Source organism: Lampetra fluviatilis, chromosome 37 (genome assembly GCF_964198595.1).
Source record: "Lampetra fluviatilis chromosome 37, kcLamFluv1.1, whole genome shotgun sequence".
In the NCBI taxonomy this organism is placed as follows: Eukaryota; Metazoa; Chordata; class Hyperoartia; order Petromyzontiformes; family Petromyzontidae; genus Lampetra; species Lampetra fluviatilis.
In genome coordinates this window covers 11353380-11379601 of record NC_136311.1, presented here as the reverse complement: position 1 = coordinate 11379601, position 26222 = coordinate 11353380, and the positions used below count along the sequence as shown (strand labels likewise).

The 26222-nt window shown below is 57.5% G+C and overlaps 1 protein-coding gene across 4 annotated transcripts in view; it reads left to right on the top strand.

Moving 5' to 3' along the window:
• The window catches only part of BRIP1 (BRCA1 interacting DNA helicase 1), a 29683-nt gene extending 4273 nt beyond the window's left edge, over window positions 1-25410 (top strand). For 3 of the 4 annotated variants that reach the window (XM_078873865.1, XM_078873863.1, XM_078873864.1), the window contains 17 exons: window positions 310-407; window positions 759-870; window positions 1542-1859; window positions 2631-2755; window positions 3355-3591; window positions 4216-4524; window positions 4783-5010; window positions 5224-5423; window positions 5828-5960; window positions 6901-7064; window positions 11601-11769; window positions 12820-12960; window positions 13604-13765; window positions 21472-21631; window positions 21807-21928; window positions 23236-23431; window positions 23562-25410. In XM_078873865.1, coding sequence (XP_078729991.1) covers window positions 310-407; window positions 759-870; window positions 1542-1859; window positions 2631-2755; window positions 3355-3591; window positions 4216-4524; window positions 4783-5010; window positions 5224-5423; window positions 5828-5960; window positions 6901-7064; window positions 11601-11769; window positions 12820-12960; window positions 13604-13765; window positions 21472-21631; window positions 21807-21928; window positions 23236-23431; window positions 23562-24691 — 4004 coding nt within the window. In that variant the 3' untranslated portion in view covers window positions 24692-25410. The remainder of the gene's footprint in view (window positions 1-309; window positions 408-758; window positions 871-1541; window positions 1860-2630; window positions 2756-3354; window positions 3592-4215; window positions 4525-4782; window positions 5011-5223; window positions 5424-5827; window positions 5961-6900; window positions 7065-11600; window positions 11770-12819; window positions 12961-13603; window positions 13766-21471; window positions 21632-21806; window positions 21929-23235; window positions 23432-23561) is intronic. The other variant, XM_078873867.1, reaches the window with a different exon arrangement.
• Window positions 25411-26222: the final 812 nt, after the last annotated feature.

Below are 26222 nucleotides of genomic sequence, written 5' to 3'. Positions count from 1 at the left end.
AGTAAAATTCTTGCCGATTTTTCAACACTAAATGCAAGCAAAGGCACGGCATCAAAATGCACAGTGACCGCCCCCATCCCAGCACTATCCAGGCTCAACGCTGCTCAGCGTCCGACATCTGATGAATATGGTGGAGGGGGGTGTGGGTGATTTGCTCATGTAAACACAAACAAACAAACTAAAGATCGTAGAGGTCCTTGCGGGATGCTTGATTACGACGACAACGATGCTTTTACTTGCGGGGTTTAATCTTGTTTATTCACTTTCACGAGGCTCGATTTCCTTCTGCTTCGCGACGTTTGTCCACAGAGGCCGTGACGATGGCAGCGAATGTCTACACGATCGGCGGCACCAGGGTGGAGTTCCCGTGCGTGCCGTACCCTTCGCAAGTGTCGCTCATGAACGCCGTGCGTAAACAATCGCTCGCCGCACTCCTCTCACCGCTCGCTAATCACTCTCTCTCGCCGCTCTCTCTCGACGCTCTCTCTCATTCCCCTCTCCGCACTCCCCTTTCTACGGTACCATTACCGAGCGTCACCCATGAACGCCGTGCTTACCCAGTCCCTCGCCACTCTCACCACTCGCTAATCGCTCTCTCACCGCTCTCTCACTGCTCTCTCACCGCTCTCTCCTCACTCTCTCTGCCGTGCCCTTCCCCAGTGTCATCCAGGAGCGCTGGGCGTGAGCAGTCCCTCGCCACTCTCACCACTCGCTAATCGCTCTCTCACCGCTCTCCCTCTCTCTCTGTGCGACACCAGATCATGAGTGGCCTCAACGGCAAGGAGCACTGCCTGCTGGAGAGCCCGACCGGCAGTGGAAAGAGCCTGGCTCTGCTCTGCTCCACGCTGGCCTGGCAGAAGCACCAGTACGGTACGCGGTCAGTTTGGTTTGGCGTCCTTCCCCTGCACCTCCGATTAGCACGGTTGGCTACGTACGGCGCGAAAGAAGTTCAACATACACGCGTACGAACAGATGAGTGTAGCGCTTTAGAATTGCCACACGTGCATGGCAGCAGTGCTGAGTATCCCTGCGCGATCATGCACCCCCCACCCCCGAAGGTGACCACCGCAGTTGCGTAAATTATCTCGCGAGCTCCCCAGGGGATGTGCCGCGTACCTCCGTGGGGAACACGCACCGACGGCTGGGAACCGCTGCGCACGCAAATCAACGCAGTGACCTGCGCGAGTGAACGAACCCCGAGCGGGTGTTTGTCTAAACTTAACGATTTTAACTATTTTTTATTTTACCAGGTAAGGCCCCTTGTTGCGCTTTTTGAAAGCGACCTGGCCATCACAAATGATAGCTCAGCGAAGTGGCAAAATACTCTAAACGCGTGTTGGTGTTGATTCTAAATGTGGAGGGAAACACCGGAGGACCTGGAGAAAAATCCACGCGACCACGGGGAGAGAGAGAGAGAGACGCAAACTCCAAATATACAGCAGCAGCAGCAGCAGGCGTCAGGGTCACGATCGAACCCACGACCTCCTGCACACCAGGCGAGGTAGTCAACATCTCGCCACCGCGGCGCCCCCTTCTCACAGAGAAGCTGGCGAACGGAGACTCAGAGAAGGCTCCCGGAGAGGACAAGAGCTGCAAGGGGTCCGCGCCCCCCCAAACCCCCGCCCCGTGCGGTGGGGGGCCCTGCGACTGCTCCTGCCACTCGGCGCCCGGCGCCCAGGCGGGCGCTGCCCCCCCCGCTGCCGCCGAGGCCGGGAGCCGCTCCCCGTACTTCGGCACGAGCTGCCGTGCGCCCGAGGCCGCCCTCCCGGGCAACGGCGGCTCCCCCGTCACCTCGACTCTGACCCCCCCCGTGACCCCGGCGGTGGGCTCCCTCCTCGCGTCGCCGTACTTCCTGTCAGGTGGGTGGGGCCGTGTCTCTCCGTCCGTGCGTCAAGGGAAGACACGAACACACGAACCACACGCAACACACGAAACACACGGACAACGGCTCGACTCTAGTGGTAACGCGCTGTGTGTATCATTGACCGTCCAACGCCGACACGAAGCTTCGTTAACCCGTTCCGAGATGCCTGCACGTTGGAGGGTGCCGGTCCCCGTCACCGCCTAATCCCGGAGCGCGCGAGCGAGTTCAGCGTTCATTTTAGTTAGAGAGCCATTTAGATAATTTTATCAAAAGTATTCACCATCACATGGACTCGAACTCTAAACCTCGAGTCCTAACTCGAACCATATCCTTCGCCTCCGATTAGCACGGTTGGCTACGTAACGGCGCGAAAGACGTTCAAGTTACATACGTACGTACATACATTTACCGTATCATTAATCCTGCATGTAATTCTAACTCCCTCTCCCCCACTTCCTCCCCTTCCCCTGACTATGAACCCTACCCTGATCCCTTTTGGTGAGGCCCTGTCTGGTTTGGAGCAGCGGGGGGGGAGTCTCCGCTCCTCATCTCTCTACCCCCCTGCTTTTTATAACCAGTTTAGTTTTATGTTGACGGTGTGTGTACGCGCGCATCACAACGTGATGTCACGAAGCCGGGCATTTCCTCGATAATTATTTTTTTCAAAGCCATGTAATTAAGATTTTAACGCAAATTCTAACTCCCAACGACATCATCGCGCTAACCCTGCCTCCACCTCTCTGCCCCACCCGTGTTTGTATCCCAGCGGCCCCGGGGATGAGTCGCCCTGGCAAGCGGGGGTCTCCCGCGGACGGCGATGACAAAGGGGATGACGATGATTTCCAGGTGGAGAAACGGCGGAACAGAACTCCCCACGGCAAGGCGCTGGTGGTACGGTCCGGTCGCGGCGTGGCTTCAGTGTTACCGCAAATGCAGCGGTCGGGGTTAGGAGTTGTCTGCGTTCAGGTTATGGGCAAAGTTCAGCTTAGAAAGGGTGTTAGGACCAGGGTTAGGGTTAAGTATTCGGTTGAAGATTACGGTTTTACCCAGTCTTTATGAAGAGTTAGAATTGGGTGCCTCGGTGGCTGGATGTTCACTCCCTTGCCTGGTATACAGGAGGTCGTGGGTTCAATCCTGACCCTGACGCCTGCTGCTGCTGTATATTTGGAGATTGCTTGGCTCTCTATCTCTCTCCCCTTGGTCACGTGGATTTTTCTACGGGTCCTCAGGTTTTTCCCTCCATGTTTAGAATCGACATCACCACGCGTTTAGAGTATTTGGCTGCGATAAATTTCCACGCGATAAGCCCCCGCTTCGTTGAGCTAGCATTTGTGTCAGGGTTGGGATCGAACCCACAACTTCCTGCATAGCAGGCGAGGGAGTTAACATCTCCTAGCCACCGCGGCTCCCTTCTCCGTGGCAACTCGTGCCTGGTAATAGGTGTTGGACGTGAGCCTGCTGTTTGGGTGACGTCGTTGTTTCGTGGTCAGCAGATGAAAAGAGGCATTCCCAAGGGCGTGCATTACGACGACGACAGTGGTGGCGTAAGCGATGATGGCGCTGCTGGTGCTGGTGGTGCTGGTGGTGCTGGTGGTGCTGGTGGAGCTGGTGGTGCTGGTGGAGCTGGTGGTGCTGGAGACAAGGCGGGCGGCGTTGGTCGCCCGAGGCCTCTCGTCACCCTGAACCAGAACGGTCAAATCCCCGCGCGGAGCCCCGTCGGCAACACCGTGAGTGTTCTCACAAACGTTCGCTGATGTCACCGTGGTCATCACCCGTCACCTGTCACCTGTCACTATCGCCGTCGTCATCGTCAGACGCGCACCGCACACCGTCGCCTCTCAGCCCGGTTAGCTACGTACGGTGTGAAAGAAAGTTCAACGTACATACATCTCCACCGCCGTCATGACAACCACAGTTACTGTGACGACGACCGTTAAAATTGTCGTCACCGCCACTTCCATTACTAGAGTCACCCTGCGTGTGTCTGTGAGTGGGGAGTGGTGGTGTAGCGGTTAGCGCGCTGCGCTATGAACCCGGTGACGTTCGATTCCCGCTCACGGCCAACAGCAGTGACGATTATCTGAACCGGTCCTGGGCCTGCCCTAGGTCGACTGAGCCTCAAAATGATTACCTGGTGCGGTGTGTAGTAAACATCGCCACTGGGGAGACAAAGGCGGTCGGGCATGGTGCTGGCCACCCACCCCCTCGTGTGCCGTTCCGGCCTTCATAGGTGCGCGCTAATAGCACTTGCCCCAACAGTCTAATTAAAGCTACACGGGGGATCTTTGTCTTTGTGTGTGCGTGGGCACACACGCTCCATGCCCCCCCCCCCGCCCCCCCACCGCTCACAGCCGTGCGGCGCCGCCTGCTGCGGCTGCGGCTCGGCGGGAGCGGCGGCCCCGGGGGCCCCGGGGTCCAGCGGCCGCTGCGGCGGCCCGGACGGCGGCGGGCGGCGACCGACGCGGCCGCCCAAGATCTTCTTCGGCACGCGCACGCACCGGCAGATCACGCAGGTGGCGCGCGAGCTGCGGCGCACGGCGTACGCGGGCACGCGCATGACGGTGCTGTCGAGCCGCGAGCACACGTGCGTGCACCCCGTCGTGGCGGCCTCGCCGCACGGGCGCAACGAGGCCTGCAGGGAGCTGTTGGACAACAAGAACGTGAGTGGCTGTGGGCGGGGATGGGGGGGGTGCCGGGGGGGGGTGGTGCCGGGGGGGGGATCGGGGGGTGGGGGCTGGGGGTGGGGGCAGGGCGGAGGGTGGGGGAGGTGGGGGGTGTTTTGAGTACGTTCAACTTCTTTCCCACTGTACGTAGCCAACCGTGCTAATTGTGGCTGGTTAAGTCTGCATGTGTCCTGATCCTATATGAGCCTGTGATGCGTCTACGTCTGCTGAACTCACTCCCACCTGGTGCCCCAGCCCGCGCAGGGTGCCACGTGCTCGTTCTTCCGCAACGTCTACAAGCTGGGCTGCCAGGCGGCGCTGCCGTCGCTGGGGCTGGCGTCCGCGTGGGACGTGGAGGACCTGGTGAAGGCTGGCCGGCGCGTCGGGGCCTGCCCGTACTTCTCCGCTCGCGAGCTCATGGAGGAGGCCGACATCGTCTTCTGCCCCTACAACTACCTCATCGACCCGCAGATACGGCAGAACGTGAGTCGCAGGGACAATTGGAGACCTGCTCTTGTATTTTGCTCACTCGCAGGGGGCTTACAACAGATCTGTGTGTGTGCGTGTCTCTTTGTGAGGCGGATTGGGCGTTGTGCTGGCCACCCACCCCACCCACCCCCTCGTGTGCCGTGCCGGCCTTCACAGGTGCTCGCTAACAGCACTTGCCCCCCCCACCCCCCCCCCCCACGCGAGCAGATGGAGATAAGCGTGCGGGATCAGGTGGTGGTGCTGGACGAGGCTCACAACATGGAGGACGCGGCGCGCGAGGCCGCCAGCGCCAGCGTGCCGCAGGATGCGCTGCGCCGCGCCCGCGACGAGGCCGGCTCCCTCGCCGCCGCCGGGGTGCGGCCCGACGAGCACACGCGGCTACAGGCCGTGTGCATCAGCCTGGACCGGTACGTGCACCGCCACCGCCACCTCCGTCCCGGGGTCACACACGCACCGCCACCACCGCCCCTGGGTCACGCATGCACCGCCACCACTGCCGCTGGGTCACGCACGTGGGTCACCCACCTGGGTCACGACCCGGGTCACCACCTCGGTGCAGGCGGGTTGGGCGAGTCAGGCTGGTCACTGAGTCAGCTGGGCCAACCGGGTCAGTCGGGACGACCCGGTCAGCCTGCTCAGCTGGCTCACGGCCAACAAGAGTACCTGGCGCACCGTGCACACATCACGGGGAGACGAAGGCCGGCCGGGGCGTGGTGCCGGCCACCCCCCCCCCCCGTGTGCCTTGCCGGCCTAAATAGGTGCTCACTAACAGCTAACAGCACTCGCCTCGGTTCCGTCCCCTGTCTCGCAGGTGGATGACGCAGAGCACTCACCTGTTGAAAAGCCACGACTTTGAGATGGACTGCCACAAGCTGAGCGGCCGCGAGATGCTGGAGGTGTTGCACGCCTGGGGCGTCACGGCTCACACCTTCCCCGAGCTCAAGGTGCCCCCCAGCACCTCGCGCTGCGCGGCGACAGCGACCGGACCTGTGGTTCTGTCCTCCGGTGGCGCGCGGTGCTCTTCGCGACGCGACGATTTGGGTGTTCGACGCGACGAATGTGTCGGGGAACGGAGTTTTTTTTTTATGATGCGGGCGAGATTTGGGTGCGTGTGACACGCGTGTGTGTGTGAGGCGTGTCGGGCGGACGGATCTACGTCGCAGCGCCAGCGGGGATCGAGCGGTCGTGCGGCTGCCTCAGCGTAGCATCGCACGAGGAAGTTGGGATGCTGCTGGATGCGTCCAGAAGCTACTGCCCACGGGTTTTGTTCGGCCCGCGTACGCATCTCATGGCGCTGCCGCGGACTGTGATTTACCCCTACGTTATGTGTGTTTATTACGACGCGATTTTTCCATCACGCGGTGTTTTTCAGGAACGCAAATGCTACCGCCGCGTTACAGGAGAACACGGCCGCATTTGCAAATAAGGAAATGCATTGCTGCTGGCCGCCTCAGGTGCAATTTCTTTAACAGTCTTTGTAGGCTACTCGGGGGATCTTTGTCTTTGTATTTTTTTTATTGTATAGCGTGGGGAGCGGTCGGGTCGCGGTCAGCACGCTGCAATCTGCGGCGAACGAATCCGGCTACCGGAGTTCGATTCCCGCTCACGGCCAACATCCGAACCGGTCCTGGGCCTCCCCTACGTCGGCTCAGCCTCAAATGAGTACCCGGTGCTCTGCGTGAACATCGAGGACGAAGGCCACCCCACCACGTCGCGTGGCCGTGCCGCCCTTCGTAGGCAGTGCTGCTGCTCGCTCCTCGCGGCACTTGTGTACGTGTGTGTGTGTACGTGTGTGTGTGTGTACGTGTGTGTGTGTACGTGTGTGTATGTACATGTGTGTGTACTATGTGTGTGTGTGTATTGTGTACACGTGTGTGCGTGTAGCGTAGCCTGGGGCGCGTGCTGGAGAAGGAGGAGACTGTGGCGGGCAAAGGGCGTGACAAGGGTCGGGCGGTGAGCGTCCCCATGCCGGTCGTCTCCGCGCCCTCACAGGTGCTGCTCGCAGCGCTCTTCCTCGCCCTCGACTTCATGTTCCGTGACGGCTCCAGGTGCGTTCGTGTGTGTGGTGTGTGTGTGGGGTGTGTGTGGTGTGTATGTGGTGTGTGTGTGGTGTGTGTGTGGTGTGTGTGTGTGTGGTGGGTGTGTGGTGTGTGTGGTGTGTGTGGTGTGTGTGGTGTGTGTGTGGTGTGTGTGTGGTGTGTGTGTGGGGTGTGTGTGGTGTGTGTGTGGGGTGTGTGTGGTGTGTGTGTGGTGTGTGTGTGGTGTGTTTGTGGTGTGTGTGTAATGTGTGGTGTGTGTAATGTGTGGTGTGGTGTGAGTGTATGTGTAATGTGGTGTGTGTGTGTGGTGTGAGTGTGTGGTGTGTTTATGGTGTGTGGTATGAGTGTGTGGTGTGTGTGTAATGTGTGGTGTGTGGTGTGAGTGTGTGGTCTGTGTGTGGCTGTGTGTGTGGTGTGTGAGTGTGTGGTGTGTGTGTGGTGTGTGTGTGGTGATGTGTGTGTGTGGTGTGTGAGTGTGTGGTGTGTGTGGTGTGTGTGTGGTGATGTGTGTGTGTGTGGTGTGAGTGTGTGGTGTGTGTGGTGTGTGTGTGGTGATGTGTGAGTGTGTGTGTGAGTGTGTGGTGTGTGTGGTGTGTGTGTGGTGATGTGTGAGTGTGTGTGTGTGTGGTGTGTGAGTGTGTGGTGTGTGTGTGGTGATGTGTGTGTGTGTGGTGTGTGAGTGTGTGTGTGTGTGGTGTGTGAGTGTGTGGTGTGTGTAATGTGTGGTGTGTGTGTGGTGTGAGTGTATGTGGTGTGTGTGTGTGTAATGTGTAATGTGTGGTGTGTGTGGTGTGTGTGTGTGTAATGTGTGGTGTGAGTGTGGTGGTGTGTGTGTGGTGTGTGGTGTGAGTGTGTGTGTGGTGGTGTGTGTGGTGGTGTGTGTGGTGTGTGTGTGGTGTGTAATGTGTGAGTGTGTGTGTGTGGTGTGTGTAATGTGTGTGTGAGTGTGTGTGAGTGTGGTGTGTGTGTGTGTGTGGTGTGTGGTGTGTGTAATGTGTGTGTGAGTGTGTGTGAGTGTGGTGTGTGTGTGTGTGTGGTGTGTGGTGTGTGTAATGTGTGTGTGAGTGTGTGTAATGTGTGTGTGGTGTGTGTAATGTGTGTGTGAGTGTGTGTGAGTGTGGTGTGTGTGTGTGTGTGGTGTGTGGTGTGTGTAATGTGTGTGTGAGTGTGTGTAATGTGTGTGTGGTGTGTGGTGTGTGTAATGTGTGTGTGGTGTGTGTAATGTGTGTGTGAGTGTGTGTGTAATGTGTGAGTGTGTGTGTAATGTGTGGTGTGTGGTGTGTGTAATGTGTGTGTGAGTGTGTGTAATGTGTGAGTGTCTGTAATGTGTGTGTGAGTGTGTGTAATGTGTGAGTGTCTGTAATGTGTGTGTGAGTGTGTGTAATGTGTGAGTGTGTGTAATGTGTGTGTGAGTGTGTGTGTAATGTGTGGTGTGTGGTGTGTGTAATGTGTGTGTGAGTGTGTAATGTGTGGTGTGTGGTGTGTGTAATGTGTGTGTGAGTGTGTGTGTAATGTGTGGTGTGTGGTGTGTGTAATGTGTGTGTGTGTGTGTAATGTGTGGTGTGTGGTGTGTGTAATGTGTGTGTGAGTGTGTGTAATGTGTGAGTGTGTGTAATGTGTGTGTGAGTGTGTGTAATGTGTGTGTGAGTGTGTGTAATGTGTGAGTGTGTGTGTAATGTGTGGTGTGTGGTGTGTGTAATGTGTGTGTGAGTGTGTGTAATGTGTGTGTGAGTGTGTGTAATGTGTGTGTGAGTGTGTGTAATGTGTGAGTGTGTGTAATGTGTGTGTGAGTGTGTGTAATGTGTGAGTGTGTGTGTAATGTGTGGTGTGTGGTGTGTGTAATGTGTGGTGTGTGGTGTGTGTAATGTGTGTGTGAGTGTGTGTAATGTGTGTGTGAGTGTGTGTAATGTGTGAGTGTGTGTAATGTGTGTGTGAGTGTGTGTAATGTGTGAGTGTGTGTGTAATGTGTGAGTGTGTGTGTAATGTGTGGTGTGTGGTGTGTGTAATGTGTGTGTGAGTGTGTGTAATGTGTGTGTGAGTGTGTGTAATGTGTGAGTGTGTGTGTAATGTGTGGTGTGTGGTGTGTGTAATGTGTGTGTGAGTGTGTGTAATGTGTGTGTGAGTGTGTGTAATGTGTGAGTGTGTGTAATGTGTGTGTGAGTGTGTGTAATGTGTGAGTGTGTGTAATGTGTGTGTGAGTGTGTGTAATGTGTGTGTGAGTGTGTGTAATGTGTGAGTGTGTGTGTAATGTGTGGTGTGTGGTGTGTGTAATGTGTGTGTGAGTGTGTGTAATGTGTGTGTGAGTGTGTGTAATGTGTGTGTGAGTGTGTGTAATGTGTGTGTGAGTGTGTGTAATGTGTGGTGTGTGGTGTGTGTAATGTGTGGTGTGTGGTGTGTGTAATGTGTGTGTGAGTGTGTGTAATGTGTGTGTGAGTGTGTGTAATGTGTGAGTGTGTGTAATGTGTGTGTGAGTGTGTGTAATGTGTGAGTGTGTGTGTAGTGTGTGGTGTGTGGTGTGTGTAATGTGTGTGTGAGTGTGTGTAATGTGTGTGTGAGTGTGTGTAATGTGTGAGTGTGTGTGTAATGTGTGGTGTGTGGTGTGTGTAATGTGTGTGTGAGTGTGTGTAATGTGTGTGTGAGTGTGTGTAATGTGTGAGTGTGTGTGTAATGTGTGGTGTGTGGTGTGTGTAATGTGTGTGTGAGTGTGTGTAATGTGTGTGTGAGTGTGTGTAATGTGTGAGTGTGTGTGTAATGTGTGGTGTGTGGTGTGTGTAATGTGTGAGTGTCTGTAATGTGTGTGTGAGTGTGTGTAATGTGTGAGTGTGTGTAATGTGTGTGTGAGTGTGTGTAATGTGTGAGTGTCTGTAATGTGTGTGTGAGTGTGTGTAATGTGTGAGTGTCTGTAATGTGTGTGTGAGTGTCTGTAATGTGTGTGTGGTGTGTGTAATGTGTGTGTGTGTGTGTAATGTGTGGTGTGTGGTGTGTGTAATGTGTGTGTGAGTGTGTGTAATGTGTGAGTGTGTGTAATGTGTGTGTGAGTGTGTGTAATGTGTGTGTGAGTGTGTGTAATGTGTGAGTGTGTGTGTAATGTGTGGTGTGTGGTGTGTGTAATGTGTGTGTGAGTGTGTGTAATGTGTGTGTGAGTGTGTGTAATGTGTGAGTGTGTGTGTAATGTGTGGTGTGTGGTGTGTGTAATGTGTGTGTGAGTGTGTGTAATGTGTGTGTGAGTGTGTGTAATGTGTGTGTGAGTGTGTGTAATGTGTGAGTGTGTGTAATGTGTGTGTGAGTGTGTGTAATGTGTGTGTGAGTGTGTGTAATGTGTGGTGTGTGGTGTGTGTAATGTGTGGTGTGTGGTGTGTGTAATGTGTGTGTGAGTGTGTGTAATGTGTGTGTGAGTGTGTGTAATGTGTGAGTGTGTGTAATGTGTGTGTGAGTGTGTGTAATGTGTGTGTGAGTGTGTGTAATGTGTGAGTGTGTGTGTAATGTGTGGTGTGTGGTGTGTGTAATGTGTGTGTGAGTGTGTGTAATGTGTGTGTGAGTGTGTGTAATGTGTGAGTGTGTGTGTAATGTGTGGTGTGTGGTGTGTGTAATGTGTGTGTGAGTGTGTGTAATGTGTGTGTGAGTGTGTGTAATGTGTGAGTGTGTGTGTAATGTGTGGTGTGTGGTGTGTGTAATGTGTGAGTGTCTGTAATGTGTGTGTGAGTGTGTGTAATGTGTGAGTGTGTGTAATGTGTGTGTGAGTGTGTGTAATGTGTGAGTGTCTGTAATGTGTGTGTGAGTGTGTGTAATGTGTGAGTGTCTGTAATGTGTGTGTGAGTGTGTGTAATGTGTGAGTGTGTGTAATGTGTGTGTGAGTGTGTGTAATGTGTGAGTGTGTGTGTAATGTGTGGTGTGTGGTGTGTGTAATGTGTGTGTGAGTGTGTGTAATGTGTGAGTGTGTGTGTGTAATGTGTGAGTGTGTGTGTAATGTGTGAGTGTGTGTGTAATGTGTGGTGTGTGTAATGTGTGTGTGAGTGTGTGTAATGTGTGTGTGAGTGTGTGTAATGTGTGTGAGTGTGTGTAATGTGTGTGAGTGTGTGTAATGTGTGAGTGTGTGTGTGGCTGTGTGCCCGGTTGCTCGCGGTTATCGGGGCCGCTGCCCATCGCGCACCGCGGCGTTCTGGTTGTCCTCATTCACGGTCGCGTCGCGGGTGCCACGGTGGCTAGGGGATGTTAGCGCCCTCGCCTGGCATGCAGGGGTAAGTGAGTACCTGGTGGATTTCTCTCCGGGTCCTCCGATTTTTCCTTACACGCATGTCATCAGCATCATGCTTTCGGAGTGTTTGACTGCCCTACACTTCCACGTGATGATGATAGGCCACTTTGTTGAGCTGCTATTTGTGGCCTGGTCGCTTCTGAAAAACAGCGACGCAGCTCAGTGGGGCCTTACCTAGTAACCAACAGACAAAAAACAAAAATTCACATTTTTTTCCCACCCGTGCGTGCGTGCGGCCGTGGCCGTCATGCCGTCCTTTGCACCGTGACCCCCCCCCCCCCCCCCCGCAGGTTCGCGGAGGATTACCGTGTGGTGCTGATGCGCACGCTGGCGTGGGGCGCTCCGGACCCGGACGTCCCCGACGCCGCGGGGTTCATCGCGCGGCCTCGCCCCGGCTCGCGAGCGCGGCACAAGCGGCAGCTGCTCACGGTGCACTTCTGGTGCCAGAACCCAGCCGTGGTGAGTGTGGCCTCGCGCTTCCCACGCTCGCGGCACCTGGGTCTGCCCACCGGTGAACTCCTCTTATCAGTGAGGCTTCCGCTGTCCACACATAGCAGAATCGGAATCATCCGTTCGCCTGGATTTAATTCCTGGCTTTGTGTAAAATCGCTGGCAAAAGGTATCGGAGCCTTTGGTGCGACTCTCCTAGGTTTGCTTAGGCTCAAGCCGATGTCTGGTTTGTTTGTGTGTGTCCACCGGCACTGGGGAGACAAAGGTGGATGTAAATGGTTCACGGCCACACCACCCGCTGCATGCCAGCCCGAGTAGCCGCTCGCGAACAGAACATTCCCCTGTGCTCTGTAAGCCCCAAGGGGCCATTGTATGTATGTGTGTGTGGCGCCTCAAGATGTGCTGCATGGAAAGTGCGGTATAAATAATGAACGATGGTAAATGATGATGCTTGTTTGTACTTGTGGGGGGGTGGTTAGACGCTGTGCGACGAACCCGGCGACCCGACTTCGATTCCCGCTCACGGCCAACGGCGGTGACGGTAATCCGAACCGGTCCTGGGCCTCCCCCTAGGTCGACTCAGCCTCAAATAAGTACCTGGTGCGATGTGTAAACAATTCCTCTAGGGATACAAAGGCGGCCGGGCGTGGTGCTTGCCATCCACCTCTCGTGTGCCGTGTCGGCCTTTATAGGTGCTGCTAGACGCTAACAGCACTTGCCCCAAAATTATGTTAAGGCTATACGGGGCATCTTTATATTTGCGCGTGTGAAAACTGGTGACTAAGCGGTAGGAGCGGGTGAATCGCAATCCTAAGATTCGGTGTTGAAATCCTTGTTGAGGGGTTGACTCAGCCCATCATCCCCCCTTGGGTCAATAAATAGGTACCAGTTTGTGAGGGGGGGGGGGAGGAGGTGGTAGTCAACATCAGTCGTCCATTGGAGATACGCCCTCCCCGTCGTCATAGAAATGTGGATAATGTTCTTCCCGCCACGTCGCTCAAGAGCCGTTAACAGGCGACGAGCACCGATGCCCGTGTCCGTGCGCGTGTTCGTGCGCAGGCTTTCTCGGACCTGAGCGCCCACGCCCGCACCATCATCCTCACCTCGGGCACGCTGAGCCCCATGGCGTCGTTCTCCTCCGAGCTGGGAGTCTCCTTCACGATCCAGCGCGAGGCCACGCACGTCATCAACCCCTCGCAGGTGTGCGCGCGCGCCGAGCCACGCACGGCGCAGCCCAACGCGAACAGACGGACACAAACTCTGCCCCCTTGTAGGTGCTCTCTACTGGAGAGGAGTGTTGCTTTAAAAGGACACACGTGGGCGCCGCGGTGGCGGGACGTTAACCACCTCGCCCGGTACGCAGGAGGTCGCGGGTTGAGAATCGGAATATTAAATCATGCTGGAGGAATCCGGTGAGCTGTAAAGCTCTTTTTCACAGATGTCCAGTTCTATCCCGACCCTGACGACTGCTGTATATTTGGAGTTTGCATGTCCCTATCTCCCCGTGGTCACACGCATTTTTCACCGGGTGCTCTGGTTCGATCGCCGCTTTCATGGCAATCGTCGTGATTTCTCATTTATCAGAATGGGACACGTGTAGGCTGCCATCTTCCACTCCAACAGCATGAATATCACAACAATGTGACCTTTTTGGTGCACCACCATAACGCTCTCTTACCAAGTCACTGTGTGCCACACTCCGGACATAATAGGCGGCTCGCAAAGCAGCGCTCTCATTGACGCCCTCCTGTGAGACAAATCGAGAGGGATCTCTGCGTCTGTGGCACCCTGTGCGTGTCCGTCCCCCTCCCCTCCCCCTCCCCCCCGTTACCCCACGGGTGAGGTGTGGGTGGGCACGGTAGGGCTGGGCCCCAGCGGGAGGGAGCTGTGCGCCACGTACTGCCACACCGAGACGTTCGACTTCCAGGACGAGCTGGGGGAGCTGCTGCTGAGCGTGTGCCAAACGGTGCCGCGAGGGGTGCTCTGCTTCCTGCCCTCGTACAAGGTACCACCGCCGCCACCGCCGCTCGCCACTCTGACCCTCTCCCGTTGGCATGGTTGGCTACGTACGGTGCGAAATGCGTTCTACCGTACTTACACGTGCGGGCGTCTGCAAGTTGTGGGGCGGATGTCCCGCTCAGCGCCGAATCACGGGAACGCGCGAGCGGGTGTGCATATGCACGATAACGCATGACAGTAAGCACACGCGCACAATCGGTACAAGCACGTGCACCTTCAGATGCGGTCACGTACACCGGTGGAGACAAGGCAAAGGTCTCCCGTTGTAGTCTGCAACAGGCTGTTGGGGCAAATTGCTGTTTGTGAGCGCCTATTAAGGCTGGCACGGTGCGGAAGGGGTGCTGTGGCTAGGATCACGATGGGTACTCATTTAAGGCGAAGTCGCCCGGGTCAGATGTTCACGAGTGATGTGACGGTGCTGAGCACGAACCGCTGCGCTACGTCACGTTTCCCTCCACTCACATTCACGCGCACACGGCTTCGGGGTGGCGCCCATCGCATGATGATCTCTACGTGGTCCTTCAACCCCACCTCTGAAGCCAGGTCCACACCCGAACGATCAGTTGCGCAATCTAATCTCTCCCGAAAGCCGTGCGGCTCAATCATCACCTGCGACCGCTTTGTCCGCAATCTCAGCGGGAAGTTGCGTGACAAGGAGGTGGAGTCTGGGCGTGGCTGGAGTACATGGCCACGCCCTTTTCAACAGAGCCCCGCCCCCTCAGTCTGGAAAACTCCACCCACCCCACCCCTTTCACCCCCCCACGTCACCAATACGGCGAACAATCACAGTTCTCGAATGTGCAGCAACGCACTGATGAACCGCGTCGCGACAAATAGCGGAACGGATCGCCGCTTGAAAGTCAAGTCTCCACCTTTCTTCGAACAACCAGTTGCAGAATTTCTGCCTGCGACCAGTTGTGCAATTTCTGCCTGCAACCGGTTGCAGGGGACGTCCACATAAAACTCGTTCGGTTGTACGCAACCGATCGTTCAGGGTGCGGACCCTGTTGGTAACGACTGGATTACAAGCTGTGTGCCAGGGTCATGGCACAAACCGACCCCTCCCTCCCTCCCTTCCCCCCTCCCTCCCACCTTCCTCTCCCCCTCTCCCTGTAGAGGGCAAATCGGTGGAGCGAGGGGGTGATGGACACCTGTTTTTGATAAGAATTGGGAGGAGGAGGAGTAGGAGACGGAGAGCGGAGGGAGAGCGGGGGAGAGAGTGGGGATGAGATAACGCTGGAGGAGGAGGGGGACAGGGCAGAGCCAGGGATGATGAGCGAGGGTCGGGAAAGTTGTAGGGGTAGTCCGGTAGAGGGAGCAGCGGTGCACGGGAGGGAGGGGAGTGCGGACAAGACATAGCCAAGGAGTGTGCGTGAGGAGTGGATGATGGGAGTGGACTGGAGATGGGAGAGCGTGCTGGAGTTGAGTGGAGGTGCAGAGAGAGATTGTGAGAGCATCGGCGATGAGGAGTGAAGGAGGTGTTGGTGTCGAGAGAGAAGAGTGAGATGGGAAGAGTTGGGAAGTGTGAGAGTGTGCAATGGAGCGGTCACGGAGGAAGGAGGGGGAGAGCGGGGAGATGGAGAGAGAGGATGGGAGGAGAGCGTGGCATGGAGGGGGTGGAGCGGTGGGACAGCGGTTGGCGCGATGCGCTACGAACCTCGCGGATCTGAGTGTGATTCCCGTGGGCGCTGACTTAGCGCGGTGAAGTGCGGTCAAACAATATCGCTCCGCGTGACTGACACGGTGGAGGGAGCGGGTGGATTAACAAAGGCCTGTAAATTAAATGAACGTCACGGCATCGCGAGCGTCTGAGATGGGAGAGTGCGCATTAACGAGCATTACAGCGAGGAGTGGAGCGCATTAAAGGAGGTGGGGGCGGGAGGGGGGTTAAGATACTGAATTGAGAAGGGAGAGTGCAGAGAGAGAGAGAGCAAGGGGAGAGATTGGCGAAGAGAGTTCGCAAGAAGGGCTGCGATTGTAAATCGCGGCGGAGGCATTACGGTGGCGCCGCGCGCCGCACGCGTCCCGGGGATTGCCGAAGTCTCCCCCCGTAAAAAACCAGACGCACAGCGCGGCACGCGGAGAAGTGGTGGTTCCGGGGGGGGCGGGGTGTGGGGGAGAGATAGCGAGACAGACACACAGACGGACGCACGCACATCCCCGCTCGTAAATCCCACGGGCTGATGGGCTCGCTAAGCTCTGCGGCTCGCCAGTTCCTAAGTCATCTTTAAAAGAAGGCCTCTTAAGAAGTCTGTCTTTTCCCTCCTCTCTGTCTCTCTTCAAGTGCCCCCCCCCTCCACGCAGCGTCACCCCCCACCCTCCTTATCTTCCCTCTCCGGTGTCTGTCGTATTCACTTTGTGATCTGCCACCCTAATGTATGTCGTACCCCCTGTATATTGGGGTTCTGCACGCGCTTCTGTGCCTTTCATTTGTCAGCGCTCCACTCCGTGAAATTCCTCTCTCGCTCGCTCTCGCTCGCTCGCTGTCTCGCGTTCTTTCGCTCGCACTCTCTCACTGTCTCTCTCTCTCTCACTCTCTCTCGCTCCTCACTGTCTCTCTCTCACTCGCTCTCTCGCTGTCTCCCGCTCTCTCTCTTGCTCTCCTCCATCTCTCACACTCGTCATTCTATCTCACTATTCTCTCTCTTTCTCTCTCCCTTCCCTTTTTTGCATCACAGTTTCTCCTCTGTCTCTAATATCTCTCCTCTCCCTGCCTCTCCCACGTCTCTTCCTCCCCCGTACCCTTTACTTCGTCACCTTCCCTGTCACGCGTCTCTCTCTCTCGCCCCGTGGTCGCGTGCATTTTTCTCCGGGTACTCCGGTTTTCCCCTCCACATTTAGAACCAACGTCCCCACGCATTCAGAGTGTTTGGCTGCCACTATAAATTTCCAAGTGATGATCGTGATAAGCCACTTCTTTGAGCTATCAGCTGTGATAGGTCGCTTCTGAAAAAGAGCTACATAGCTCAATGGGGCCTTACCTGGTGACATGAAAACAAGTCGTGATTTATCTCTCGCTCCCTTCTCTCTCCTCCCTTTCTCTTTCCCTCCTCAATCTTTCCCCCCCCCACCTCCACCCCTTGCCGTCCTCTCTCTCTCTCCTGCATCCTCGCGTGACTCCTCTCCTTTCCTCTCTCTTCACGTCACCTCGCCCCAAACTCTCCTCCCCCTCCCTCTCCTCCCTGCACCCTCCCCCTTGCGTCGCCTCTCCAAGCTCCGGCCTCCGTCCCTCCACGCTGCGGGTGCCGTGTCCGCGGCGTCCGCTCGAGGGGTCGCGTCACGGCTGACGAGGGCGGCGGACTGCGCGCTGGCGTCGTGGTGGCGGTGCGAGCGCGCGGCGACCTGTCCGTGCTCCTCTTTACGGGCGGCTGGAGACGAACCAGGGGCGGCGCGATGAAAGGGTCGCCTGGGCCCCCCCCCGCCTCCCCTGCCCCCCCCCCCCCCGCTACCCCCTGCCCCCCCGCTTTAGGACCTGGTCCGAATCGAGGGCCCCGTTTTGTAGGCGTCCACTGTTGGCATTTCCAGGTGCCGTGAGATGAAACGGAGACGGTTTTAAAATAAAACATTTTTTTTTTGCTCGCTTGCTTGCATTCTGGATTAGGAGAAAGCCCTCTTAAAAATGTTGAATGATCGCTCGTCCACTCGGGGCGCGCGCTTAGCGGAAATCCGTCTCAATAAAATGCTCCGATGTGAAAGGGCCGTTGCTCAAAACGCCAGCCTACCTCGGCACATTTTTTTTTTTTGCCGCCACACGGCAGCACGGCAACGATGAATGTGGTGCGTCGTGGCGAGTGCGCGGACGCTCTCGCCGACCGCCAAGCGCGGCCTCTCCGAATTCGTTTCGTGGTTTGTGGGACGTTCCACTTCCCCAGCAGCAGTGGGAAAGTGTCATCGTCACACCGGGCGATTGTATGGATCGTCGGAGTGTCGACTGCTCGGTAAGGAAGTTGCATCTCGCAATTGCCACAAGCTGGAACGGCAGTCAGCCCCAGCCAGGCGGCGAGCTGGCGCCTACCTAACAATTGCCCCAAGCTCTGTCGTCCTCCGTACGTCAAGATGTTTCCCGCCAAATGAAGGAGCGTTCTTACACGTGGGAGGAAACCATAGCGCCCGCAGGAAACCCAGGCGTGCGATGGGGCAACGCTCTATCCCAAGCAGATGGTACAGCAAAGTGCGGATGTCGCTGTACCAATTAATAACAACAACATTACAAAAGACTGATTTTCTCCTCAAATGATTACAGCGGGAGCGAGTCTCTTCATACAAAGTAAACTATTTAAAAATGTTTACTAAATAAGGCCCACTGGGCTCGATAGCTCTTTTTTTGGAGTCTGCGTGTCTCTCTTCTCGTGGTCGTGTGGATTTTTCACCGGGTCCTCCAGGTTTTCCCCTCCACATTTAGAATCAACATCAACGTCACCACGTGTTTCAGAGTATTTAGCTGCTGCTATAAATGTCCACGTGATGATGATGATGGTGATAACCCCACTTCGTTGAGCTATCTTCTGTGGCCAGGTCGCTTCTGAAAAAAAGAGCTACATTCCTCAGCGGGCCTTACCTGGTAAAATACAAAATAGTTTGTAGTTTAGTTTCAGTCACTCCCAAAACTGTGGGGGCGACCAGGCGGACTGCAGCACGGCAAGGCTGACAACCTGTACATGCGCTGCCCCCTCTTGCTCTCAATCCACTGCTGGATGAGTGTCGGGGTGGTTGTTGGTGAGGAGAGGGGGGCGTTGGGCTTTGGATCGTAGTACACGGTACAACGTTGCCCCTCTGCCACCAACAGAATCCTGTCTCCCACTTGCCGCCCATCCGAGTGCTACCCACGCTGAACCCTGCGGAGCTTCCGAGATCTGAGCAAAACCCAGGGCCAAACCACGCTTAATTTGGTGATTCGCTCGTAACCCAAGTCAAGCCAATTAAATTTTTGTTGCGTGCGCAGGTTTTTTTCCCCCGTCACGTCGCACATCTGCCGCTCCAAAGCGCCATCGTCAGACCAAGACACCTGGGCACGTTGCTGAACGATGTGCACAGGTGCGCCGAGAAAATAACAAACAAAAATGATGATGATCATTGGGGGCGGTGACGCGGCCCAGCCGGTTCGCGCGTTCGCCCGCTCGTCGCCGCGCAGCTCCGCGGCTCCAATCCGGCGGCCGTGCGTACAGATACGGATCGTGTAAAGATTTACACAAGAAACTTTGCATTTGATCGTCGGTGTGCGGGAGCCGTAGTGCGGTGGTTAGCGCCACGGAACACGGCCACCCGAGTTCGACTCCCGCTCGAGGCCACCGACCCGTGACAACTTTCTGAATCGGTCCTGGACTTCAGACGAGTGCCCGGTGACGGCGCGTACAGCAGCGCCACTGGGGAGACAAAGGCGGCCGGGCGCGGTGCCGGCCACCCACCCCCCCGTGCGCCATTCCGGCCTTCGTAGGTGTGCCGCCACTCGCCGACAGCGCTTGGCCCCCAGCGGGGGGGGGGGGATCTTTGTCGTGATTATGAGCACAGAAGCCAACGAGCAGCCGTCAGGGCCCTGGTTGGGTGTTTTGAAAAGGGTTCTTATTTGCCGCTGGCTTGTGTCTCTCAGCTTTGGGGAAACCTCTTTGATCAACGTGGCCGACGAGCGAAGCTGACCCTTGACTCGAGCCTCCTTGATATCGCATCGTGTTTACGAGCGCCGGGGAGCCCTGTCCCCCCCCGCACCCCGTTGCGAACACGGCGGACGGACGAACGCGGCGTGGGCCCCCTTCCACCTCGGTCGCAGAGCGTCGGCGGCGAAGAGGAACGGCCGTCCCTCGCGGCGGCCTCTGCGTCTGCTCCCGGCGGAGCCGCGCACGGTAGGGCCAGTGGGCCAGTGTCGGGGCGCGCGTGTCTGGCAGCCCCAGGTTTATCATCGTCGTCGTCGTCGACATCGGCCGCGTTCAATCCACTGCTGGATGAAACCCTCCCCCAAGCGACTGCCGCCGCCGCCGCTCGCGACGCTGCGACGTTATAATCTGAATATTTATTGACGTGCAGGAGGAATCCGACTAGCTGCAAAGCTCTTGTTCACAGATGGCGTTAACCCTTTGTGGGAGCTCTGCCTGCCGCCCGTATGCGCTGTCATATGTCCCCCCCCCCCCCCCCATGCGATGTCCCCCCCCACCACCATCTCCCTCCCCCTCTCCTCCGGCCGTTAAACTCTTTACAAAGCGCAGAGCGTCTGGGCTCCCGGGCCGACACGCCATCGTCTCCAGCAGCCGCCCTGGATCTCATTATGGCCGAGATGTCCGTTTGAGATGTGCCTGGGACCGGGGATTATGTGCGCGTGTGTGTGCGTCGGGGCAAGCGTGCCCGCGTGTGTGTGCGCGCATGCCGTGTGTGTGTCTGGGCACGCGTGTGCGCGTGCGTGAGTGTGTGCGTGTGTACGCGTGTGTGCGTGTGTACGCGTGTGTGCGTGTGTGCGTGTGTACGTGTGCGTCTGTGCGAGTTTCGGAATGGGGGGTGGAAGTGCGGCTGTTAGCGCGCGCTGCGCTTCGAACCCGGCCAACCGAGTTTCATTCACGCTCACAGCCAGCATCAGTGACGAGTATTTGAACCAGTCATGGTCCTTCCCCTAGGTCGAGTACCTGATGCGGTGTGTAGTAAACATCGCCACTGGGGAGACGAAGGTGGCCTTCACAGGTGCTCGCTAACAGCACTTGCCCCAACAGTCTGTTATGGCCCACTGAGCTATATAGCAGCTCTATTACGTAAGCGACCTGGCCACAAATGATAGCTAATTGATGTGGCTTATTATGTGGAAATGCATAGGAGCCAAATACTCTAAACGTGTGATGTTGATTCTAAATGTGGAGGACCCGGAGAAAAATCCACGGATTCACGGGGAGACCATGAAAAACTCCAAATATACAGCAGCAGCAGGCATCAGGGTCGGGATCGAACCCACGACCTCCTGCATATCAGGCGAGGTAGTTAACATCTCCTAGCCACCGTGGCGCACTCTTTGTTGAATGAAATTGCTGCTGGGCAGGGGGGGCGGGCGGGGGAGGCGTCACCCCCCGACGGGTGGAATGGGCGCCCGGTTCTTGAGATGCGTCCATGGCGGTCACGCGAGCGCATTCGGGCCCACATTTCGTCCGGCTCGCCCCCTTCAAATGCCCACGGATGCTTCGTAATGTTTCAAGACGGCTCCTGAAAAATTAAAACGCACGCATGGGCAGGGGGGCACGCAGCTGTCCTGACTTCTGTGAACAAAGAGCTTCATAGCTCATCGTATTCCTCCAGTCTAAATAAAGATTCCGATAGGTGTCTCGGTCGCACGTCCCCGCGCATTCCCGCACGGCCATGAAGCGTTCGGAGCGGAGCTTGCCCACGTCTGGGGCTTGCCACGCGGCGCGGCAAGCCGCGGTGCCCGCAGCAGACGAGTGAAAACGCACGCGCTGGTCGCACCCCGAGAATACGCGGACGGCGCCCGTGCCCTGCCCGCGTGCCCCCAGCGCGCCTGACGCGCCGCCATTCGAATCGGTCTCGGGCCCCTTCCCCGGGTCGACTCGGCCTCAAATGGGTACCCGGCGGCGGCGGGCAAACGACCTCGCTGGGGATACGGCGTGGCGCCGGCCACCCGCCCCCTCGTGCGCCCCCCCGGCCTTCGTAGGCGCCGCTCGCCGAAGGCTATGCGGGGGATCTTTGTGCCGGGCGCCGCGTGCGCAGATGCTGCAGAAGGTGAGCGAGCGCTGGCAGAACACGGGGCTGTGGGCGGGCCTGGAGCGGCGCAAGCTGGTGATGAGCGAGCCCCAGCGCGGGGAGCGGGCCGAGTTCGACCGCCTCCTGGAGGTGTACTACGCGGCGGTACACATGGAGGGCCAGCGCGGTACGCCCCCCCCACCCCCCCACCCCCCTCCTGCCCCCCAACCACCCCCACCACCCCCACTCTATGTTTCTATGTATGTATGTGTGTATGTGTGTGTGTGTATATGTGTGTATGTGTGTATATGTATATATGTGTGTGTGTATGTGTGTGTGTGCCGTGTGTGTGCACGGCTCAGACGGCGCGCTGCTGTTGGCCGTGTGCCGGGGCAAGGTGAGCGAGGGGCTGGACTTTGCCGACGACAACGCCCGCGTGGTGCTCACCGTGGGCATCCCGTACCCCAACACGCGCGACCTGCAGGTGCCACGCGGGGCCACACGCAGCGCCGCCGCCACCACCCTCGTGTCACCACCACCACCACCACCACCACCCTCGTGTCACCACCAAACATCCTCCATCACTACCCACCGTTACAACCACCACCACCACCAACCACTATCGTCACCACCACCACCACCCACTACCGTCACCACCCACTACCGTCACCACCACCAACACCCTCGTGTCACCACCAAACACCCTCCATCACTACCCACCGTTACAACCACCACCACCACCACCACCACCACACTACCGTCACCACCACCAACACCCACTATCGTCACCACCACCACCACCCTCGTGTCACCACCAAACACCCTCCATCACTACCCACCGTTACAACCACCACCACCACCCACTATCGTCACCACCACCACCCACTATCATCACCACCCACCCAGCATCGTTACGCACAATTACGACTCACCCACCACCACCACCACACACTTTCACGTCCGTTCTAGTCCACGTGCATGTCTTGTCAGTGCGGCAGTGTCGCGGCGAGCGCTACGCTGCCCTACGATCCCGGCCACCCGGTTCCGATTCCCGCTCACGGCCACCAACACCGGTGACGTTTATCCGAACCGGTTCTGGGCCTCCCCTAGGTCGACTCAGCCTTCACTGAGTACCTGGTGCGGTGGTGTGTTGTAAACATCGTCACTGGGGAGACAAAGGCGTGGCCGGCCGTGGTGTTGGCCACTCGCTCTCTCGTAGGTGCTGCTCGCAAACGGCACAGGGGCGCCACGGTGGCTAGGAGATGTTGACGACCTCGCCTGGTGTGCAGGAGGTCGTGGGTTCCATCACGACCTTGACGCCTGCTGCTGCTGTATATTTGGAGTTTGCTTCTCTCTCTCTCCCCGTGGTCGCGTGGATTTTTCTCCGGGTCCTCCGGTTTTCCCCTCCACATTTAGAATCAACGTCACCACGCGGTTAGAATCAACGCCACCACGCGTTCAGAGTGTTTGGCTGCTGCTGTAAATTGAGAAGCCGTCACTTCGTTGAGCAGCCATCATTTGTGGTGGCGAGGTCACTTCTGAAAAATAAGTAAACGGCTGAGTGGGCTCTGCCTGGTAAGTAAAAAAAACATTTGTTGTTGTATTTGCGTGTTTTTTTTGTGTGATTTGTTTACCTCTCCTGTACTTTGCACTGTGTTTGTTGTTGTTGTTGTAACGTTCTGACTCCGTGCCCCGACTGGACACCTGTGAAAAAAACTAAAATGCTTCATAGCTCATCGGATTCCTCCCGCAGTCCAAATTGACGTTCGCACTCGGATTCGGCGCGCGCAGGTGAAGCTGAAGCGTGACTACAACGACCTGCACGTGCGCTCGCGCGGCCTGCTGCCCGGGAGCCGCTGGTACGAGGTGCAGGCCTTCCGCGCCCTCAACCAGGCCCTGGGCCGCTGCATCCGCCACCGCCACGACTGGGGGGCCCTGCTGCTGGTGGACGCTCGCTTCGGCAAGAACCCCGCCAAGTACACCGAGGGTACGGTGACGCCGGCGGCGTTCGCCCGCCCCGATATCCGCCGCGAGCACCCTCGTTTCCGCCACACGCGCGCACCCCCGATATGCACCGCGCTCACCGACGCGTGCTGCGCGTGCGTGTGCGCGCGCAGGTCTCTCCAAGTGGTTGCGACAGCGAGTGCGGCACTACGCCGACTTCCCCAGCGGCCTCCGCTCCCTCGCGGCCTTCACGGAGGCCTGCCGGGCCACGCTGAGCCCCGCCGAGCCTGCCGGCCCCGTCGCGACCGGGCCCTCTCCCGGCGAACCCGCGGCCGCGATAGAGCCGGTCGCTCCCCCTCCAGGTCACGACGCCGCGTCGGACCGCGGCACGGCCGGACCTGGCAAGGCCGGACCTGGCAAGGCCGGCCTCGCGCACGACGCGACGCCCGCCCACGACCCCCCTCCGGCAACGCCGGCACCCGCGTTGGGCACCCCCGGCGGGAGACGGCAGCAGGGGCAGCAGCGGCATCGGTGGGCGCGGGGACGGGGGGCGCGACACCGCGGCTTGGCGTCGATCGCCCGCTTCCTGTCGCCTCTCGGCGGCCGCGGTGGAGCCGGCGTCGGTGCCGAACGGCGCGAGGCGGCGCCGTGGCCCCCGGGCTGGCGGCACGGCCTCCCGGTGGAGGGGGGCGACGCGGTCGCCGCCGAAACCGGCGCGGCCGACGTGGCTGCCGCCAACACCGCCGCTACCACCACCTCCGGGGTCACTGCCCCCGCCACCACCGCTACCGCCGCACTCGTCCCTGCCGTTACCGCCGCCGCCGGGGTCACTGCCCCCGCCGCCGCCGCCGGTGCCGCGCTCGTCCCTGCCGTTACCGCCGTCGGCGCCGCGGCGCCGCCGTGCCGGGACGACGCCGACGACGCCGACGAGCGTCGGTGCTACACCCCGGAGATGTTTGAGCCGGAGTGGGAGGGGGCGGAGCGAGAGGAGAATCTGGAGCGCCGCTTTGCGGCTCCGACCGCCGCCGGCGCGGCGGCCGCCTCGGAGAGCGACACGGCGGAGACGGCGGCGGGACCGGTGGGGTCGGCGGTCGGGGAGGTGGAAGCGGTCGCGGAGGCCGAGCGGGAGGAGACGGAGGCACCGGCCCGCGGCTCGCCGACGAGCCCCGGGAACGGCGGGGACGGCGGGGACGGCGGTCTGTGCCGCAGGGTGAGGTTGTCCAAGACGAGGCAGCGGCGCGAGCGGCGCGAGTCGGGCGGCACCAGAACGCCGTCGTGGTGGGGAGGCGCGGGGGGGCCCTGATTCCTCGCTGCGAGCGTCGATCTTGTTGTTTTCGACGTGACGCTAAAGTGCGCGTGCGTGTGTGACCGTCTGCGGTGGTCGCCACGTGCCGCGGCGGCTCGGAGATGTTGACTACCTCGCCTGGTATACAGGAGGTCGTGGGTTCGATGCAGATCCAGACGACGCCTGCTGCTGTATCTTTGGAGTTTGCGTGTCTCTCTCGCTCTCTCCCCGTGGTCACGTGGATTTTTGTCCGTTGCGTTCGTTTCAAGTTCACCCGGAGGGGGGGGGGGGAGCGGAGGGTGGAGGGGGCCCCGCCAACTCCAGAGCGAGTCCCAAGCTGCCTCTCAAAATTCGGCCCTTTTGGCGTAACAAGTCAGTTGAGCTGGGAACGTCGATCTTATATCGAATGTCCGTGAACGTTTACCGCTTTCTCAGGGCTTCCTCACTCCTCCTCCGTCTCCTCTACCTTCTCTGCGTTTATAAATTTTTTTGCCGACACGCTTAAATTTATTGCGAAATAAAAACAAATCTGATGCTATTTTTTGTCTTCTCCATCCACATTTCAAATGTTTGCCCTGAACGCTCGGAGATTTGTGTTCGTGTGACGAACGTCGAAAGCGTTCAAGGTTCTTCACCACGAACGCGACGTGACGATGGAGTTTCTGAAGACGGCGTATCCCTGCACGGCACACAGCACACCGCGCTAATTCTGTACGCACGTCGGTTGGACTTCCTTCCATACGTAGCCAACCGTGCTAATCGGAGGTGCATTTATAATATGATGTTCATTTATATTATGATGTACAATTATAATGTGATAATTTATATTGTTCATTTACATTATGATGTACATTTATAATATGTTGTTCAAATACAATATGATGAACAATTATATTATGATGTTAATTTATAATGCCATGTACAATTATATTATGATGTACATTTATAATATGAAGTACAATTATAATATGTACAATTATATATTTACGATGTGCATTTATATAATGAACCTCTTTATATTGAAATACCATGTTATGTTCTCCAAATAAAATATATATTGCACTTGTATATATTTATATGTTCTTTACACGCTAAATAATTGCACGGTCCATTATCTGAAAGGTCCACACACCGCATGTCCAAGCAGCTAAACGATTACAATGACAAAAACAAAACGTCATCGGTGACGTGTGGGGGCACTGTTTATACCGGGAGGGGGGGGCTGATGGGAATGACAGTCAGAACGTGTTCAATCTTGATTTAATCTTGACCAGAACGTGTTGTCTGACTCATGGCCCCAATGTTGCTAAACAGGCGAATGAATCGTGACACTTGGGAGTGGAGCGATTGAGTAAGCAGACAACAACCCGCTTCACACATCAGCAGTAAACTCGACTACCTGGGCGAATGAGCAGCAGCAGCAGTCGATAGGAGACGCGACTTTGCCAGCCGGACTCGTGACCACGGCAGCAGTAGATGCACCTGATGATGATGATGATGCACAAATGGATACCGATTACAAACTCCCTCCAGTAGCGGTGGCGACTGT